Below are 21,135 nucleotides of genomic sequence, written 5' to 3'. Positions count from 1 at the left end.
AAAACTATTTTTGTTCACACACACACCAAAAACTAAATATATACCAAAATGTTAACAAATGTAATTCTTGGATATGATAAAAAAGTATGTCAATTAAAATTCAAGAACTGATTTTGAGATGATTACTAAAGCATTCTTGGCTCTATCAAATAATTTTTATAATATTGTTTCTCTAATATACTGTGAAATAGTATCAAGTTAATTTGCATAGAAGTTTAAAAGATTACAGGCAGTTAAATCAGGAAAAACCTAACTGACACACCAATTAATTCCCAAAGACTTTTTATGTTTATGTATCTAATGATTAAAAATATTCAGCTCCATAGTTTTTAAAAATTACTCACAAATGTAATGCTAATTTTATTTTTCCTTCAAATTACTTTTCAATTACCTATTCTAGTCAAATTCTCCTGCACTGCAGAATCATTAATATTCATATGAATAATCACTTGAAAAGTATGGGTACAATATTTGGAAAACAAGTCTGTATCAAAGCCACGTACCTGGGGTATTGCTCATAGCAGCGGTAGTACTGGCCAGAACGGGTGTGACAACTGGAGGAGGAATCCCTGCCGCCATGTCCAAAAGAGGCTGGATAATCTCACTCTTAAACACATTGTTCTTCTGCCATAAATTCAATACTCTCACTATTTTACTCTGGAAGAAAAAAGAAAAATGACACTGGTTTTTTTTCCTTTCAAACCTAAGCACATACTATTTGGCCAGTGGGTGGGAAGAATGGATTAAAATAATTTCTACAGGACTATCCAGCCCTGAAATTGTTTCTAGAATTTTGCCTTTGGTAACCTTACCTGACTTGGGAAAAACCACACAGGTTCATTTTGACAGATACACAAGGTAAGCCAAAGCTACGTTTAGCAGAAGGCGGGAAGGGCAGCTAGGTTTGGGCTCCATGTGAAGTCGAAGGGAGCACGGTTATGGCTGGCTGGAGAATCAGGCAGCTGTGGCAGGTCAGGATTCACGTCAGTACTAAAGTCTTATTTGTAGCTGATTTTAACTTTATCTTTTAAACAAATAAGTAACATCAAGATAAAGTTCTCATCAGACATGACTTTATAAAAATTTTATTTTAAACTAAGGACAGGGGAGGTTACTTCCTCAAGTAAGAATTTAACCAAATTTACACTCTTTCACAACTGTTCAGCATATAAAAGTTCTTTAAACAGCACTAAGTATTTGTTATAATTGGAACATTACTTACTAAATCAGGAAAATAATTTAAATGACAGACAAGCTTAAATATTAAAGAGACTTCTACAATAATGTGTATATTTTGTAATACTAAAAGCAGCAATTTTAAGAATGACGATCTGGTTCATTTTTAAATCCCTTATATTATACTGATGATTTTCAAAGTATTGGTCACGAATGTGACTAAATAAAATGTTAGTATAATCCCAAAAGCTCATGATAGGAAGTTTCCTTAGCATCAGTTGTTTCAATAAATGAATAAGGAGCAAAATCAACCTACATCTTTCTACTCTGTTGAAAAAGATTCTAAGACCAAAAAGGAACATGGATAGTATAGTAACTAAATATTCAAATTTGGAATAATGTAAGAGTAAAAGATAACATAAAATCATAAACTAAGATAATCTAAAGAGTCCCATTAAGCCCCAAAGGGTAATGTTATCTATCTACTTTAAAAAAAAGACAAAGAAGCATACCTTGTCATCCCCAGGGCAACGATATAAATTCTGGAAAGTGCTAATGATGTTATTACTAAATCTGGGTGCAAACACATCCTTTTCTTGACCAAACTGATGTCGAGATTGTCGTACAATGGAGTCAATGACATAAAGTCCAGGTACCTTGTATTCTGGTTTACACTGATTAAAAAAAGAAGAGTTGAAAGGTAAAGAAATGAGAAGGTAAAATTCCCGATAGACAAAAATCATCGTAAGTCCGATACAAACACAGCGCACTGTTCATTTTGAGGCTCTGCCTATACAGACACTGACTTTCCCTATACCATCTCCGTCTGGAATGGCGCTTTCAAGAATCGACTTGGCTACTCTACACACTCATTTCAATTATCAATCACCTAAGTTCCAACATAGGACTGCACAACTGTCCTGAATAACAAAACAAAAAGCCCCACAAAAGAACAGGGTTCTGTTATAATTAAAAATGATGGACAATGAAAAAATAAAATAAAATAAAATAAAAATGATGGACAATGAAAAAAATAAAATAAAATAAAATAAAATAAAATAAAATAAAATAAAATAAAAATGGACAGTGGTTTTGCAAAGCCCCATGGAAGGAAGCAGCAACTCCAGGAAAGAAGAGCTCTGAGAAAGCATTGCCAAGGTGCATTAGATTTTATCTAAAACGGGTAACATTAGGGTTTCTGTACTAATGTAGGAACAAATGGCAAATTATAGCATTCTAAATGTACTGAGCCCAAAGTTTCAAAACTTTTCTCAAATACCACACCTGTAAAAAAGTTAAGACACTCCCATTCTGATTCCAAGAATCTACTCTACCAAAATATTTTTTAGCTATTCCAAGGATGTTTTCAACCTTCATATCCATTACCCAAATTGAAGAACATAAAAGTCTCCTCCTTTCTTGCCTATTTAGTTAGGTGAGCACAATTAAGAATCCTTTTACTAACAAGTTCACTGCTATCAGTTTGTCTTCATATTCAAAACCATAATAAAATTCCCAAACATATTGTTGATTAAAATGAAATCACGGCTGCAAAAAGCAGGTTCAACTTCTGGATGTATTTAGATAAGTAATTTCCTAGAAATCATAAACAGCACCAAATCAAAATTATGTTCTTGGAAACTCAAGTACCATTGAGAAATGGATGTTCAATACACCCCCAACACAAAAACACACATTTCTATCAGGACTATTAACTGGTAAATGAGTGATTTCACTCTGAAAAAAACACACAAGATGATACATTTCATATGTTCCTTTGAATCCTTTTTAAGAATCTTCTTTAAGATATTTATTAAGTCAAGAAAATGAAGAGACCTGTAGCACCAATTCACAAGCATAAATTGCAGTGCGTGATCAGGGCACATACCCAGGTGCAGGCCCAATTCCCAATAGGGGACAGCATGCAAGAGGCAGCCAGCTGATGATTCTCTTTCATCATTGATGCTTCAATCCCTCTCTCCCTTTCCCTTCCCTTCTCTGAAATCAATGAAAAACAAACAAACAAACAAAAAACACACACATTTAAATCCCCCCCAGACATTGACTAGGGAATGCCATTCCTCTTTGGCATTCTCTCTAAGGGAGACTTTAAGACTCAAAAGGAAATTGTATGGGCTAAGGATGTCCAACTGCAGCTTTAGCCCACTCCCCAGGCAAACATCCCTCAAGGGCTTCCGGGCTGCCAGAGGGATGTCTGCCTGCCAGTTTAGGCCCAATCCCCCAAGGAGCAGGCCTAAGCTGACAGTGGACATCCCCTGAGGGTCCAGAACTGCAAGAGGGTGCTGGCTAGGCTGAGGGACATCCCTTCCCCACCAAATGCACAAATTTTCATGCATCGGGCCTCTAGTTAGAAAATAAAGTAAGTGAACAGTCCATTAAAAAAATTTCAACTTGGGTATTTGATTCAAATGATTTAAATGACAAGGCATTAATCTATCATTTTAATTCATTAAGCATATATATGGAAAATTATATACTTACTTTCTGAATGAATTTCTCAACACTCTGTACCACATGTTTGTAGAACTAAAAGAAAATAAAGCATGGTTTTAAACATCTGTTTGCTTAGATTAGCATTTTCCTGCTAAACATAGGATTTACTATAGTTTCAAAGGCCTACCAAAACAATGAATATTAATCATGAATTTTGAGACAATCATTCATGTAACTGGTCTTTACAACTACCTATGAAGTCTAATCAGTAAAGGAATTCCTGAAGTAGATATATGCTCATTATATTCAAGATGTGTTACATTAACACAGATACATAAGAATTTTAAATCTTTATGAAAGCATATTTTCACAAATAGTTATAATGACAGCAAAGTATTTGTGATAAACACACTGGCAGATATATATTCTTATTTTTGCAGAAGGAGGAGATTTTCTATAGTGTCGGGGGTTTTTGTTAGCTAAATTAGCAGAGTAGAAAAATCAAATAAATGTCAACAAATAGCATTAATAAATGTATGCAAAGGAGTTGTTTTCAAAGTCATTATCTCCCTGCTTATCCTGGTCCGTCACAGTATTACTTATGTTCTTATTCAGAGTAGGAAAACATACCACCAAATATCCACAGATTAATAAATAACTACATCATTTAAAAAAAAAAAAAAGCACTCATTTTCAATTTTAATAGCCTTGCTCAAGCAGGGAGTCTTAGCTTTGGGGACAGGAACTTCTTAGAGAGATATCTATGGCTGAGCTTCAAAGGTCCTTAACGCCAATAAATTTTGTGTATATGTATACTTCTATAGAGAAGATCCAAGCTCTTCCTCAGATTTTCAGAAGTATCCATGAGTCAACATGTTCAAAACCATTGCATGAGAGCAATGACTAAATGTCTGTGGCCTCTTCCCACAATTCAAATGCCCTATGTACAATGAGGCTCAATTATTTTCCATAATGGCTCATTTTCAAATATTAAATACAATCAATAAGAAAAGAAAATTAAAAAATTTTAGAAAAATTTACTAATTCAAGATTTCAGTATTCTGTAAAGCCAGTGTGCCAAATAACATTGTTAAACACATCTTCCAAAATGTGCCTGTACCTAAAATCTTACCCACCTAACAAAAGTAAGGAAAAATGCTGGCTCAAAGTTTATAAAAATGTTAAGTGTTCATCTCTAGGTGGGAAGTTTACAATGATAGATTTTCATTTTTTGTTTTTCTTCATGAATGTGTATTAACTCTATAACGAGGAATAACATATATAATCTGAAAGAATTATCCCAGCTCCAAAATATTAGTGCAGTATTTTCTTTTTAAAAACAAGAATAAAATGTATTACCTTAATAGCTTTGATGGCTGCCTTAGTGATTTGGGTCATTTTCGCTTTCGAAATTGGTGGCTTGTAGTCATTCAAGGAATACAGCTGATAAAAACAACAACAAGAAATTTTAATCCTCACCCAAGGATATGCTTATCGATTTTAGAAAGAGGGGAGGGAAGAGAGAAGAAACAAAACTGTGAGAGAGAAACATCAATTAATTGCCTTCCCATACCTGCCCAGGCAGGGGACTGAACTCATAACGTAAGTATGTGCCCTGACGGAGGACATGCCAACCAACTGAGCCAGAACAAATTTTAAATTCAGCAAAACTGCCTCTAAGCAATTATATAAAATCACCAAACATTTCCAGTTTTATATTCTCAATGCAATCAAAATACTGCCTTTCTTTTAAATATCAATTTCAACATAATTAGCCATCTGGGAATCGAAAATCAAAACTACAATGAGGTATCAAGTCAACTTGCTTATAGTAAAAAAGACAGAAATAATGTGTTAGTAAGAATATGGAGGAACTGGAACCCTTATAAAATGCTTATGAGAATGTGAAATGGTTGGAAACCAATTTGGCAGTTTCTTAAAAAAAATGAAACATAATAATATACAGTATGGCCTGGCAATTCCACTACCAAGTATATATTAGGAGAGTTGAAAATATACGATCACATAAAACTTGTACACAAGTGGTTACTGCAACATTATTCTCACACACACACACACACACACAAAACATTTAAAAAGTGAAAACCACCCAAATGTCCACCAACTGATGAAAATTTAATAAAGAAATTATTAGCTATAAAAAACAAAATGAAACATGTTATAAATCAGATGTATTTAAAAACTACTATACCCAGTTTAAAAAAAAAAAAGAGCCATATTAATATAAAAATAAAACAGCTTAGCCGCTGTTGATCATGATCCACCCATGCACCAGGAGGTTGCCCGTTTGATTAGAGGTAGGGCACACGCCTGAGTGTGGGCTTGGTCCCCAGAAGGGGAAGTGCAGGAGGCAGCCAATCAATGTTTCTCTCTTTTGGATGTTTCTCTCTTTCTCTCCCCCTCTCCCTGAAATCAATGAAAACTTACAAAAATTTTAAATGAAAAAACAACAAACAATTATGGTATTATCTATATTAAAAAAAGGGTAATATGCTAATTAGACCGGATAGACCAGACATCTTCCAGTCGTCTGGTCCTCCTTCCAAAGCCACAGTGGCAGGGGCCGAGGCAGAGACAGTTAGGGGTGATCAGGCCTGCAGGGGAGGGTTGTTAGGGGCAATCAGGCAGGCAGGCAGGCAAGCGGTTAGGAGCCAGTGGTCCTGGATTGCAAGAGGATGTCCGACTGTCGGTTTAGGTCAGATCCTACATTTGGCCTAAACCAGCTGTTGGACATCCCTTGAGAGACCCCGGAATGGAGAGGGTCAGACTGCGCTGAGGGGAATCCCCTCCCCTGTGCACTAATTTTGTGCACAGGGCCGCTATTCTATACTAATAAAAGGGCAATATGCTAATTAGAGCTGATAGACCAGATGTCTTCCTGATAAAGCTGGGGGCGTGGCCGGCCTACAAAATGCCTGCGGCCCCTCACCCAGGGCAGCCTCGCCCCAGCAGGGACCCCCACCCTGATCAGAAGGCCCTTTCAGGGCAGGCCAGCTGGCCTCCACCCACGCACCAGGCCTCTATCTATATAATAAAAGGGTAATATGCAAATTGACCCTAACAGCAGAACGACAGCTGGACCAGTCACTATGAGGCGCACCGAACACCTCTCGGTCCCCTCCCCTGGCTGTCAGGCACCAATCACCCGATGGCAAACGGGGAACCAGGGGTGGGTGGCGGCGGAGGGCAGGGCCAGCTGCAGGCAGCTGGGGAAGACGGCAGATAGCAGGTCAGGCCTAGGAACCTAGCCACCCACAAATTTCGTGCGCCGGGCCTCTAGTCTGTAATAATAAAAGCATACTATGCTAATTAGACCGGAAGACCTTCCAGATGAAGCCAGGGCTGCCAGGGAAGCCCGGGTCCCGGATGCCAGAGGGAAGCCAGTGCAGCAGCAGGGAGAAAGAAGGTCTACTCTTGCACAAATTTCATGAATTGGGCCTCTAGAATTTATATAAAATGTCTAGAAAGGACAAATCTATTAGTGACTGTCTTCAATGTGAAAGAGGGGGGAGTTGGTAAGAAGTAAGGAGTACTAATGATCACGGCATTTCTTTTAGGGATAATGAAAATATTCTAAAATTAAATGTGGTGATGGTTATGCAACTATTCTAAAAACCACTATATTATACACTTTAAATTGATTATTTATATGACATGTGAATTGTATCTCAAAACTTTTTTTAAAAAAATCAATAGAGGGGAATGGACTGACAATTCTTGGGGAAAAGGGGAGTGATGGATGTGGGAAGAGACTGAACATAAACTGTGCACCTATGGATGAGGACAATGGGGGTGGGGAAAGGGCAGAGGGTTTGTGGGGTGGGAACCTGGTGGAGGGGGGAAGAAATGAGGAACCTCTGTAATAATATGAACAATAAAAATTGATTAAAAAATCAATAGATTTCTTGTTTAACAATAATCTCCCCCTCAAAAAAAAAATTTTGTTTTGAAATTCCCATTTTAAGCAAAAGATAATACTGCCTATAGAGAAAACAGACAAGGTGGGGAATTAGGAAACAACAAATAACTGAGCTTAAATGAATAGTGGTTAAAATTTGCAATGTACTCAGTGATGCTAAGATTTTAAACAATGCTGTAAGATACTATATACAAGTCTGGAAACTAACCTTTGGTCATAACAACTGCAAAACAACTTGTACAGATGATAGAATCAAGTTTGATTAATAAACTAGAAATCCATCACTGAATTCTATTCATTTTATCCAGTTTTCTCAATATTTGTTTCTCCTCCTCCTCTCCTCCAATCATGACCACAACCATAGTCCAAATTCATCTCTCAGAGAACACCTAAATATGGCATGCCTTAGAAAAACTAATCTGATTAGGTGATTAATATTCACCAATCATTCTCTCTACCCCTTAAAAAGGTGACTTCCCATTCTTTGAACAAACACAAAAATCTATATATACAAGGTCCTGCTAGATCTAACTCCTGCCTACCTTACCAGTTTCATTTCACCCCACGATTCCCTCCCCAGCCCTCTGCTCCAGGCACAAAGATCTTTCTCAGTTCCCAATCCAAAGCCTTTAAAATGGGTTTGTTCTATCTGGAATACTCTCCACCAGGGCCTCTCCGCTGTTAATGCAGACTCCTCCACCTTAAAGCACCACCTAGTGAGGAAAGCCTTCCCTCTTTTTATTTTGTAAATGAGAACAAGCTTTCAGAGGTCTAACAACTGTAGTAAGAAGATTTAGTTGGTATTCAAATCCAGTTCTTTCTGTGTAAAGCTTGTGCAATGCTGTGTCTTGTATTTGTTCACTTTAATTTATTAAAAAACATATATTATGTCCCCTCCCTACCAGATCAAAACCTTTCATGCTCTCACTCTACTGTTTGTTCCCTTTGAAGTAGTCACTGCAATAATTTGGCATTTACTGTATGATTTTTAATATGTGAGTATTATTAAGAGACAAAGGATGTAACTTCTTTAATGCAATTTAAGTTAACAAGAGGTTAATTGTACACCAAGAGCTGTGCAAGCTGAAATCAATCCTGGTAGAAGTACATTCAGTGCCCATAACGCTGCCTACCTGTTGATGATAATGCCCAACCAGGGTTAGGATCTCATCAAATCCTTTAAGAAGTGCCATCTCTGTCCAACTCACAGGGAACTTCAATATATTTGTAGACTCAATTCCTACCCCATGCCAGTCTACTCACCAGGTGCAAAGTAACACCAACACATTCTAAAGTGCTTGTAACAAGTCATGTAAAGTGAAGAATTTATTGTGGCCCATCTGAGATCCACTACTGCCCTCTCCTACTTAGAGACTAAGCTCTAAGAATGAAACCCTGACTTTGTTTAGATTTTTTTCCCTCTGCACCAAACTGTATCCTCTGTGACTGTGTGCAGTAGAGAATATATGTTTACTAATAAATTAAAATGAACAAATACAAGACACAGCATTGCACAAGCTATACACAGAAAGAATTGGATTTGAATTCCAACTAATTCATCTTATTACAAGTTGTTAGACCTCTGAAAGCTGTTTTCTCATTTACAAAATAAAAATACTCATTTCACAGAAACACTGCACATAAACTTTTTAGAACACAATAAAGTAGCTCAACAAAGTTGGACATTATTAAAATTAAAATCCTACTCTTGGTAATTATTCTCCATTAAGTGAACAACATTAAAAGACCCACCAAACATGTTTTCACTAAGCCATTTGAAGGTGCTTTCTATAGTTTTGTTGTATATAAAAATAAAATCTATTTTCAACTGTGATGAACAATGCTAAGATACTTCACAGTTTTTTTGAAGTAGGTGGAGTATACATTTACACATTTAATGAACTAGTGTTACCCAGCACATGACATCAGAAACAGCTTGTCATCATCCAATTTCCTTCTACGTATTTCCATCTTCACATTTAAATATTCCATATATTCCACCATTGCATCAAACTCAATCACCTTGACCTCTATCAAAGATTTGAAAATTTCTATGGATGTCACTATAACCATTCAGTATTTTAAACCCTCATTCTAAACAAATTCAGGGTGTTTAAAAAAAATATAAACACACTTTGAATAATTATAATTCCAATGGGTTAAATCTGAAAAGAAACATCACTTGAACTATCAGCTGTTAAACTGTATACATTTTGGGGAGATACCCTGTATATAACCTACCACTCAAAATTTGATCTGGAGCAGAAAACACAGCATGGTTTGAACAATGGAATATGTTGGAGAAGAATAAAAGTTGACTCTGGGACCTTTTTTTTTTTTCTTTGCCTGACAATTCTCCTCTCCATGCTTGAGTCAGCAGACGGACCATGGCTGCTTGCTCCTGAGGCTTGGGCTCTCTGCAGACCCAGTGTTCTCAAATATGGGTTGTAATCCCACCGTCTATTTCTTGGGGTCTGACTCCCTACTACCACGTTTTCTGAAGTCTGCAGTGGCTGCTGATCCTGCTATGGCATTCCATCAAATTATTCCCTCAGTTTAGACTTCCTTAGGCCTACTGATGCCTGCTGTGTCTACACTCTGCCTCCCAAATTCAAGCCTTTCCCTCATCACGTGCTATGTTCTCATGTTATCTAATGCCGTGTGAACAATTCTTTACTTACACAAACTCTATCCATCTGAACCCAGTGATTGAAATAAAATCCAGTCTTGACCTGCCCCTTCCTTTGGCTACTCAAGACTTACTAATTTAAAGGAAAGATGTAAACAATAGCTTGGGTTTTCAGTCTAATTAATTCATTATTTATGTTTCAATTCCCCTCAGGTACCCCGAAAAAATAAGTGCTCTTTGAATTAGTAACATTTTAAAATTCTATACTATCACTTGTAGGCACCACATCAAATGCTTAATTTTAGATCTAAAAACAACTTCTTCAAATCAAATCAAGGTTTGAAGAATCTTTTACCTAAATTGAGATATCTTACATGCTAGTGGCTACTGCAACAAAAACCTTCATTTCTAATAAAGATTTTTTAAATTGTTGATTACTACCCAGCCAGGGTCAGCACAGTTACTATTTTAGGCTCTGGAGTCCACATGCTCTCTCTATCACACTACTTATACTTAGCTCTATCCACATAGCAGGAAAGCGGCCACTGACAACCCATATATAAATGAACAGGGTGTGCTCCAACAAAACCTTTTTACAAAAGCAGGCCACCCCCTGCATTTGGACAGTATCTCTCAATTCTACAAATGTGCACTATTTTGGGGGGATAAACACTGCAATCTCATGTCCTTCATGCCCTCCCTCGTCTATACACTGAGTGAAGCTCATTACCCCAAACTTAAAATGTTGTACTCTATTGCTTGTTATTTCAAGTACTCTGCAGTTCAAAAATGAGTGCCTTTTCCAACTTGAACACTACTAAATAAATACTATTATCACCTTGGAAGAACCCAGCAAAGAACTTAATTGTGGCATACCACAAAGAACATTCAAAATTTGGGTGAAATCTTGCTCATTTACAGACTAATATTATGCCTTCAAAGTTGTTGGTTCTATGACCAATGGAATTAACCTTAAGTGTGAACCTACAGTAACTAAAACAGTAATCAACTCAATCCATTTTTTCAACAGTGGTCCTTTCAGGACTTGAGAGTACTAGTTAGGATCCCTTAAGTCTACAAAGAAATCAGAAATCATACAACCAATACAATCTTGACAATTTCAATGCAAACAGCATGCTAACCACAACAGACATTTGTCTTTTCCTCTCCCTACTGAGAGGACAATAAAAAAATAAAAAATTCAGAAGGTATAACAACTCACAATGAAAAGCAGAATAAGGGGGAGAATAGAATCAGCAGACAAAACGTCAGAAATTTCCAGAAAATGGAAATGTGGTAAGGATTGGTAACTGATGAAATAGAGAATACTCAAGGCACAGTCCATACAAAAGAAGATATAACCAAAGAGAAAAATAATTTGTCCTGCAGAATTCCAGATGCCCATCACTCAAAATCAAGGTATTAGAGAGGACATGAGAGTATTATGCTAAGTGAAGTGAGATATAAAAGGACAAAAACTGTGATTTCCCTTATGTGGAACTAGAGGCCCGGTGCCTGAAATTCGTGCACTCGGAGGGGTCGGGGTCCCTCAGCCCAGCCTGCGCCCTCTTGCAGCCTGGGAGCCTTTAAGGAATGTCCAAATGACATTAATCACACATCCTTAGTGCTGCTGTGGAGATGGAAAGGCTCCCGCCACCGCCGCTGCGCTTGCCAGCTGTGAACCCAGGTCCTGGCTGAGCGGTACTCCCCCTGTGCAAGCACACTGACCACCAGGAAGCAGCTCCTGCACTGAGCATCTGCCCCCAGGCAGTCAGTGTGCATCAAAACAACCTACTCTCCAACATCCCCCGAGGGGTCCTGGATTGCAAGAGGGCACAGGCCAGACCCAGGGACCCTACCAGTGCACGATCAGGGCCAGGGAGGAATGCAGGAGGCTGGCCAGCTGGAGAGGGACAAGGGAGGACTCCAGGGTATGTATGGTCCATCTGGCTCAATCCCAATGGGCCGGACCCCAGCAGCAAGCTAACCTATCGGTAGGAGCGTCTGCCCCCTGGTGGTCAGTGCATGTCACAGTGAGTGGTTGAGCAGCCTTAGCATATCATTAGCATATTACACTTTTACTGGTTGAACAGATGACCAGACACTTAGCATACTAGGCTTTTATTATATAGGGTATCAAACAAAAAGTAACAAAAACTCATACAGACAACAGAATGGTGGTTACCAGAGATGAAGGGGGTGGAGAGGGGTGGGAAGTAAAATAGATGATAACAGATGGTGAGCACAATGTTGTATATCTGAAAATTATGTTATTAATCAATGTTACCCCAATAAATTTATTATTCACAACTTTAATACTTGAGAACCAATACACCTTATTACAAGTTTTACTTCAAAAGTCAAAAACTAGGTATTCTCTACATCCAAAATTTCTCACTCCCTAACATACAAATTCTCCTTCCCCACAGAACACCACCTTCCATATTACTTTTGGTATGAGACCCAACATAAAATATTAGACAATATAAGCCTATAACAAAGTAACACACAAAGTCAGATGCATTTGACATAAAATGTAACCAGAAAATAACATTAGAATTAACTGTATCAGATTCAACATTAAAAAAAGCACACTCTAAAATAATAATGTGACCAATAGTGACTTCCTCCTAAGATTTTTAAATTAAAATTTTCTGTAAAAAAGGTTTGAAATAAAACTCTATCTAAAACCCCAAGAGAAGAGCCGTCCCCAGAAAGAGAAAGCAGGAAAAGGAAGCGCTGGGACCTGGACACAGCCTGGGGGAGCCCTGAGGAGCCTGGAGAAGATGCTCCTCTAATTCCATGTGTGAACTAACAGATCCTGGGCTCATCTCTGGAATGGGACCCCTCATGAGAGACCCAAAGAAGCCCAGCAGCAAAGGTTCCGAGAGATTAACTCCTGAGGGGCACATGTGCCAGGCACATCTAAATAGCAAAATAAATGCTCTGAAATTGGGATAATCACAAAAAAGGCAACAACACACATATGGAAAATCTGTCCACACTGCTCAAGGGAAAAGATAACAGATACCAACCCCATGATGAGACCGCTGTTATCTGTTAAAGACTTAAAAGTTAAAATCATCCTCAATAAGGTAAAAGAGAAAAACTGTTGAAATAAATGCAAAGAAGTTTCAGCAGAGAAAAAGAAACTACAAAATAAAAGTAGAAATAGAACTTAAAAAAATTACAGTACCAACGAAAAATGTAGCATGCTGCTAAACACAAGAGGTATAAAAACGTCACTAGTGACGATATATTTTAAGTAAATGGACAGGATTACATATTTTAAAGTAAATGGGTAGGATAACCTATCACGATTATTTTTATATAACACATTACATGACAGTTTTTTAGAAGTCCAGAAAGAGAGATTTTTAAGGTATACTAATAGAAATTTATTGTTAATGTACAAGTAAGAAAATGTCTAAAACGTTACATAATAAATATAAAATGTTTGCAGTACTTACAACTAATTATATATGTATGAATTCCAGAAAAATATTCAGAAACATCAGTTATAACAATTGCATATAATTTATTAGACATAGGATATTTCCTTAAAATTAAAAAAAACAAAAGTCCTACTTTTCTATTTCTATTCTCTTCCCCTAGAATGGTCTTTTACTTTTTATCAAACCATAACCTAACTAACCCACTAGATTAGTACTTTTTCAAGGTAATGCTAGCCCAATTAAAATAAAACAGAACAGCCTGGCTGATGTGGCTCAGTGGTTGAACACTGACCCATGAACCAAGAGTTCTTGGTTCAATTCCCAGTCAGGGCACATGCCTGGGTTGCAGATCCCCAGTAGGAGGTGTCTAAAATGTAATCACAGATAATTTTAAGGAGACGCTAATTTGAAGTGTGTATATTAAAAAGTTGGTGTATGAGGAAACAATTTCCTTAACTATTAGTGGATTAACATATTTGTTTTTCTCCCCTCTCGTCCCATATGGCATTTAACAGAGAAACAATATACTAATAAAATGGCATTTTAAACATTTAAGACTTTGCCTCATGAAAACAAGAACATATGTCATAATTTAATGCCAAAATAAAATTAAAAATGCTTCTGGGGGAAGTATTCAGACAAATGAAATGTACATCTAGTTGGGAACAACAGAGAAAAGATTTAATAAAAAAAACGGAAGTTAAATGGACGAACTTCATTCTGTACAGCTGTGATTCTGCTTCCACACTATTGACATATGTAACACTCTCATTACCGTGTTTCCCCGAAAATAAGACAGCCCCTGAAAATAAGACCTAGCGCAACTTTGGGAGAAAAATATAAGACACTGTCTTATTTTCGGGGAAACAGGGTAGGAACAGTACTTTTCAAAAAGGATTGGAGAAGTGGCTATTTCCTAATGGGAAAGCATTAAAATCTCAACAGAATGCTGTCACTAAGTACCCGTAACAAGACACACAGACAGGAATATATAGTGCAGAGCTCTGCTTACAATAAATAGTCCTGTTTCATAGTGTTGCATATAAACAATGCATATGATAAACATATTTATAGCAAAGGGAAAGTGGTGAGGACAATGCTAAAGTATCAATATTTATTTTTATTATTTAGGATTGAGAATAAAATGGAAAGGAAGGATGCAAAACATCTTTAGTATAAATCACTGAATTCTATGACTGAAAAGATATAGACAAGAGGGAGGTACCCAAGTTTTCAATGTGTTTGGGAACATGATTTTACTAACATAATCTAAAAGTAAGAAGTTTGGGAAAGAAAGACAAGAATAGGATCCTATTTCACGAACAAATATATACAAAATGCCTAGAAGATATGAGACTGAATCCCAGAAGAGAAAAGCCAAAATAGAGGTCATCCCTAAAGAGACAACAGTTGAAGAGACAGAATAAAATACTGAAGACCAAGTGTCAGAGAGACTATAAATATTAGAACAAGAGACTTAGGGTAAACACATTTCAGAAATAAGAGCAACAACTACAAAGACTAAAAAGACACACTGTAGCATACATAATAGTAACGTTTTTCATGTCTATAGCACTATGTCAGTGATTAAGCACTATCACAAACAAATGCTGTATCACTTTTACCTTCAGAATGGCCCAATAAGACTTTTATTATTCTCATTTTATAAATATATAAAAACCTAGGCTAAGTGACTTCCCTAAATTCAAATTGTTGATAAGCTACAAAATCATGTCTCAAGCTCAGTTCTGGCTACCAAACACACATTTTCCAAAAAAAGTCCACAGATAACCATGGAGACATACCATGTAATATTATCAACCTAAGTAATAACCAGGAAAACTGTAAAACATCAATTATGAAACTAAATATGTCTACTGATTAAGTTAACAGCTAAGTACATTTATTTTAAATATAAATTTTAAGCAATCCTCAAACAGGTTTCAGTTTTCCAACCTTTAACAAGGAAACTCACTTTATCGAAAGGATTAAATTCAAATAATATTAAAATAGGCCAACTCCATCACTCTCCCAAAAGCTAAGACAAGTGGTATTTTGGGTTTGAGGGACATAATAGAAAAGCAATATGGTAATAAATGCTGACTGTGAAAAATTATAAATATTGAAAGCTCTCATTCACTGCACCCCATCCACATCTCTTAAGAAATAATCACTGCTAAAAGGCTGGTAAGACTGCCTGCCTTCAAGCCTTTCTATATGCAGTTATGTACATATATATATATTATAAATATGTGTATACCTGAAATAGATACTCTAAATGTATATTCTTAAGCAAAAAATATCCTCTTCATAACTGTCTAAAATTGATTTTCTTAAAAGCCCTGAATTTAGTAAACCAATTCTCATGTCGACTAATGTTATTGATACAAAATACATGATGGTCTGTATTTTGTTACTTTCTGCTGCTGAAAAGTTTTGTTCAACTAATTTTCCAACTTGAAAAATATGCTGAACATAATCTAGTACTTTCTTTATACTCATAATCTCCATAATTTTATCCAGTATTATGTTGTAATATGGAGATATCTTTTAGGGTGACAGAGATATTCACAATGACACCAAAAGTTCCCAGTTGCGGCCTTTTTTTAAAGCTACCTTTACTTCTTATTCTTTTGTTTTCTTTAAGAAAACTATTTTAGAAAACAAAAATTTTAAAAAACTAAGAATATTAGAACTACTATTCTTTAGCTTCCCAAATACTTTATAAGATTATTTTATGATTTTATGTATTCAAACCATTTTTTAATATTTTAAAACCAGCCACTATTTTAAATATTTAAATCAAATATGAGAGTCAGGGAAGGCTTCAATATATCCCTATATTTAAAATGAATAACTAAAACTAAGAAAAATTGGAAAACTTATTCATTGGGGTTAACATTTAAGAGATCCTAGAGTTTATTCTGTCTAATCCCATTTTTTAAATGAAAAACTACCTTCTTTCTTACCAATTGTAACCTATCACATCTTACTTCCATAGTAACCACATTAATTTTGTAGCCTTGTCATACTTTAATATACCTGCACCAGGAGCCTTCTAAACAGTAATCCATGGAAATCTAAAGGAGGCAGTTACCAAGTAGCCACCATCATTACGATGTGAATATTAGAAACATGCTAAGGATACAGGCTTATATTATAGAGTAACTGCACACATCCTTCAATCGAGGAACATGAGCTTTGTAACCAAAGGCTGTTTTTGAGTTGCTAGAAAAATGCTGGCTAAGTGATGTTACTATTCAAGGTCTCCCTGCCAAGAAATACATGCTTTTGTATATGGCAGCCTATTTTATGAACAAGAGTGGCAGTACTGCAGCTTGTTTCTTATCTTGGCCAGCATTAGCATGAAACGATAATCACCAATAATCACTACTAATAATCACCAATTTGCACACTTCCACCTCCAACACAAACTCTACCAAATTCTCATTCCAAAAAAATCCATATGGAGAAAATGAAAATTAGAATGAACCAAGACACAGAGCGAAATTTCTCCTTATTTGACACTTAAGTACATGCCTCTGATAAGCTGTGATTCTACACAAGTTTTATCAGAAACTTGATTCTTCACCCATAAAATGAGTCGGTTAAATGATAAAATTAATACTATCACAAGTCTTTCAGGTCTAAAATTTGTAATTTCTTGGAAGCAAAATTAAGCATGGAAATAAACAAGGAACCCAATCCAGAACCACAAACTTAAGCTCTTCCTATAGATACAATGCATAACATAACTGTAACAGTCTCTGCTACCCTATTCTAAATCTAAAGGGAACAGAAATGATTCTCCATGAGAAAACAAAATATATACACATAAACTCATATAAAATGACTTTTCAGTTTAAATTTTCCCTTGGACCCAAGCAATTAATCTTCATTTAATTTAAATTCTTTCCTATATCTTTTTTAAACATCAAAATGAAAAAAATGTTTAAATTTACCTGCTCTTAATTTTAGAAATACTAATAACTGTAAAATGGCCAAATGAGAACAAGAGGAAGAATAATTCACTTATAAATCCTCTCATAACCAATCCCCACAAACCATACTAGAGGGAATTTCTCAAATAAACATGGGTTCTATTTCTAATAATATAGCCTTTAAATCCACAATTCCATGTTCACAATAAAGCAGTTACTGTAGAAGATTTAAGATAAAGCATTATGTGACTATGAGGAGCTAACAAAATGCTGAATGATATGAGCAGGCTTAATGTTAAGAAATCCTGTTAAAATCTCATTAAACAAAATTTAAATATTTAATTTTATTCATAGATCATTCAATTTAATACTTAAATTTTAATTGCACACAGGAACATCTGGTTGCATAAGCAGAATTTAAAGCAAGCATATCCTATGGAGTTGCTTTTAAATCTCCTTGTATTCACAAATATCAATACAATGATAGGGAAAAGGGGCCAGAGTTTTCGGGGGAGGGGGGGAGTGAATGAAGATATAAAAATCTACAAGATTTTACCCTAAGCTTCATTCTCCACATCACCTCTCTAGACAATTGTACTCTCCTAAATCTTCATCTCAAGTGTATTTTTCCTAGGTTCCTGACATATTTATACCCAGCTGTATATCTCCACCTTAATGTCCCACAGACACCAAATCTTCAAGTACAACACTACTGCCGTAGTCAACAAAATAGTCAGTGTCTTTGGATGGTGGAGATATGAGTGATTTCAACTCTCCTTCTAAATTTAAGATCTTTCTTTTATTCTAAAATAAATAAATAAATAAATAAATAAATAAAAAATTATCCCCCATTCTACCCAACCCACCAAATTATTTCCGCTCGAGTTTTCTTGCTCATCCTAATTGGCCCATCTTAGTGATTGGATTGGTACTATACAATTGTATCTATCTGGTCCCTTAGCCAAAGACCTGGTACCACCGACCTCTTCCTCATATCCAGTTCTCTATTATTAGTAAACTTCTCTTGCATTCTCCCCTTCTTCTCCTCTATACTAATTTAACCTTCCTTCTCCCCCAACCTCATCCATATGTCTTGTTCTACAAAGATACCAATCACCTTTGTAAAACACAAATATAAAACTTGGACTTTTATTTAAAACCTTTCAGAATCTCCATTCACTTTTGATTAGAAATGAGGTCTTGTGTATAGTACACAAAGGCGCTCCATGAGAAAATCCTTGCTTAATTCAGTCACTCTTCACGACCCTATCTCCTACCCGTTGACATTTACTTGGAAATGATCTTTATCCTTTGCCTCATTCAATGCCTCTTTCTTCATGCTGTATATACATCAGGATACACACAGAAAAGCATACACACAGCATGTACAATGGCTACATCATTATTCTTTGTTTCATAATATTCATCACATTATCTTCTCCAAATTCTATGGTAATTCACTGCCAACCCATCCCATTAGGAAATGAGCTGAGGAAAAGGAGGTAGGTAGCTAATTAAGGTTGGCAACCACTCTGCAGAATACAATGTCTGATAGTACACATCATCAGATATAATAAAAGGTAACATGCAAATCGAATGAATGGCCAGCCACTATGATGAGCACTGACCACCAGGGGACAGATGCTCAATGCAGGAGCTGCCCCTGGTGGTCAATGCACTCCCACAGGGAGCACTGCTGAGCCAGAAGCCGGGCAAGTGCAGCAGCAGTGGCAGGAGCCTCTCCCGCCTCTGAGGCAGCACCAAGGAACAGTGAGCAGGTGAGTGATAAGGAGCGAGGGCTCCTGGACTATGAGAGGGATGTCTGATTGCCGGCTTAGGCCGGCTCCCCACAGGGAATGAGCCTAAGCCAGCAGGCAGACATCCCCAAAGAACTCCAGACTGCAAGAGGGCACAGACCAGGCTGAGGGACCCCCCAAGTGCACAAATTTTTGTGTTCCGGGCCTCTAATAAATAACACTCAACCAGCAAATACTTGCTAGCATTCTTTCCAATCACTAGTTGCTACTGCATTAAAAACCATTTTTCTGCCTTGGCCCATGTGTCTAGGTAGTAAGAGAATCAGCCCGAACATCTAAGGGTCATGAGTTCAGTTCCCAGGACCGGTCACAGGGTACATGCTGTGTCTCATGTGTCTCTCTCACATCGATGTATCAATGTTTCTCTCTCTTTCTCTAAATCAATAGAAAAATATCCTTGGTGAGGAGTTAACAAAACAAAAAAAGGCACTCTTCTTGGTGTAAAAAAAACCAAAGATGTTAATAACCCTTACAAAAGCAGTTATTCACATCTCAATAAAGTTTTACCAAAAACTTAAAAAATAAATTAAAAAAAACCACTCTACTGGTTTATTAAACACTTATAGAAAAACTACTCGGATAGATATAAATCATTCAGCAACAAACATCTAACAGTAAAACTTATTTTTCCCAGCAGTGTTGATATTTAGACAGGAACAAAACAGGTAACTTGCACGTAGTTCTTGAGCTTTTATTAGATAAATATTAATCAGGAGACTTTCTCCCTATTTCAAGAAACTACATAAGCAAGTATTTTAGGAAGCATTCTCATTCTCATTCATTCATTAAAACCTTAAAGAAAGATTAGTTGAATTACTATTACATACTTGGATAATATTTTTTAAAAGTCATATAATACACAAGTACTTATTACTAAATTAAGTATGGGTCCTTTGTCCCAAATAATAAGGTTTTACTTCATTGCCGTCCTTTACTGAATTAGTACAGCTACACATTGAAAGCTTTATGACTGAGAATCATTTTCAAACAAAACTTGCTTCACACAAGAGCTGGGAAGCAATAAGCAAAATTTTTAGGTTCACCCCTTTTGCTGTATATTTTATCAAGGTTTCAAGAAAAAAATGCTCACTCTCAATTAACATGGACACAATGTTTGGTGGATAAAATGTCACTAAATGAACAAGAAAACATGCATTTCCAGTTCACACCCACACACGAAAAGTGAATGTAAACTCCATGAGGGCAAGGTTTCTTTGCATCTTTTTAAAAATCTGTTTTGCACACTGTTAAAATTCTAGAAACTAGAATAGTGTCTGCACATAGTGGTTAAGTGCTCAAGAAATTTGTTGAATGAATATTCTCACTAATGCAGCCTTTTTAAGTTGTTTTGTTTCTAATGTTAAAATAAGCCTTATAAGGCCTACAAAGAATATAATTTCATGCTCAAGTTTAATTCTGATTTATAAGTAGCATGCTGTAAATTCAAGTTCTCCGGTTTCAAAGTTTGCAGCAGGGGCCAGTGAAGTATGACCTATGCCCTATTTTTGTAGGCCCTCAAGCCTACAAAGAATTGTGACTGAGAAGACTATGCAAAAAATACCTAAGTGACCCACAAAACCTAAAATATTTACTATCTCGTCCTCTACAGAGTATACTGACCCCTATGGAGAAAGATTCCATTCACAAGAGAAGAAAGCTTTTGAATTCACACTTTCTTCCATCCATGAATTGAAACTGTGCCATTAGAAATAGATCTACGGTA

The 21,135-nt window shown here is 36.4% G+C and overlaps 1 protein-coding gene across 2 annotated transcripts in view; it reads right to left on the bottom strand.

The window, feature by feature from the left end:
- The window catches only part of SCAF8 (SR-related CTD associated factor 8), a 57,227-nt gene that overhangs the window by 23,106 nt on the left and 12,986 nt on the right, over positions 1–21,135 (bottom strand). For both annotated transcript variants that reach the window (XM_084889403.1, XM_084889402.1), the window contains 4 exons: positions 4,990–5,073; positions 3,679–3,723; positions 1,689–1,850; positions 504–657 (listed from right to left, as the gene is read on the bottom strand). In XM_084889403.1, the coding sequence (XP_084745529.1) occupies positions 504–657; positions 1,689–1,850; positions 3,679–3,723; positions 4,990–5,073 (445 nt within the window). The remainder of the gene's footprint in view (positions 1–503; positions 658–1,688; positions 1,851–3,678; positions 3,724–4,989; positions 5,074–21,135) is intronic.

Source organism: Pipistrellus hanaki, assembly GCF_964339955.1.
Source record: "Pipistrellus hanaki genome assembly, chromosome: 7".
Lineage (NCBI taxonomy): Eukaryota > Metazoa > Chordata > Mammalia > Chiroptera > Vespertilionidae > Pipistrellus > Pipistrellus hanaki.
This window is presented reverse-complemented; position numbering and strand designations above follow the sequence as displayed.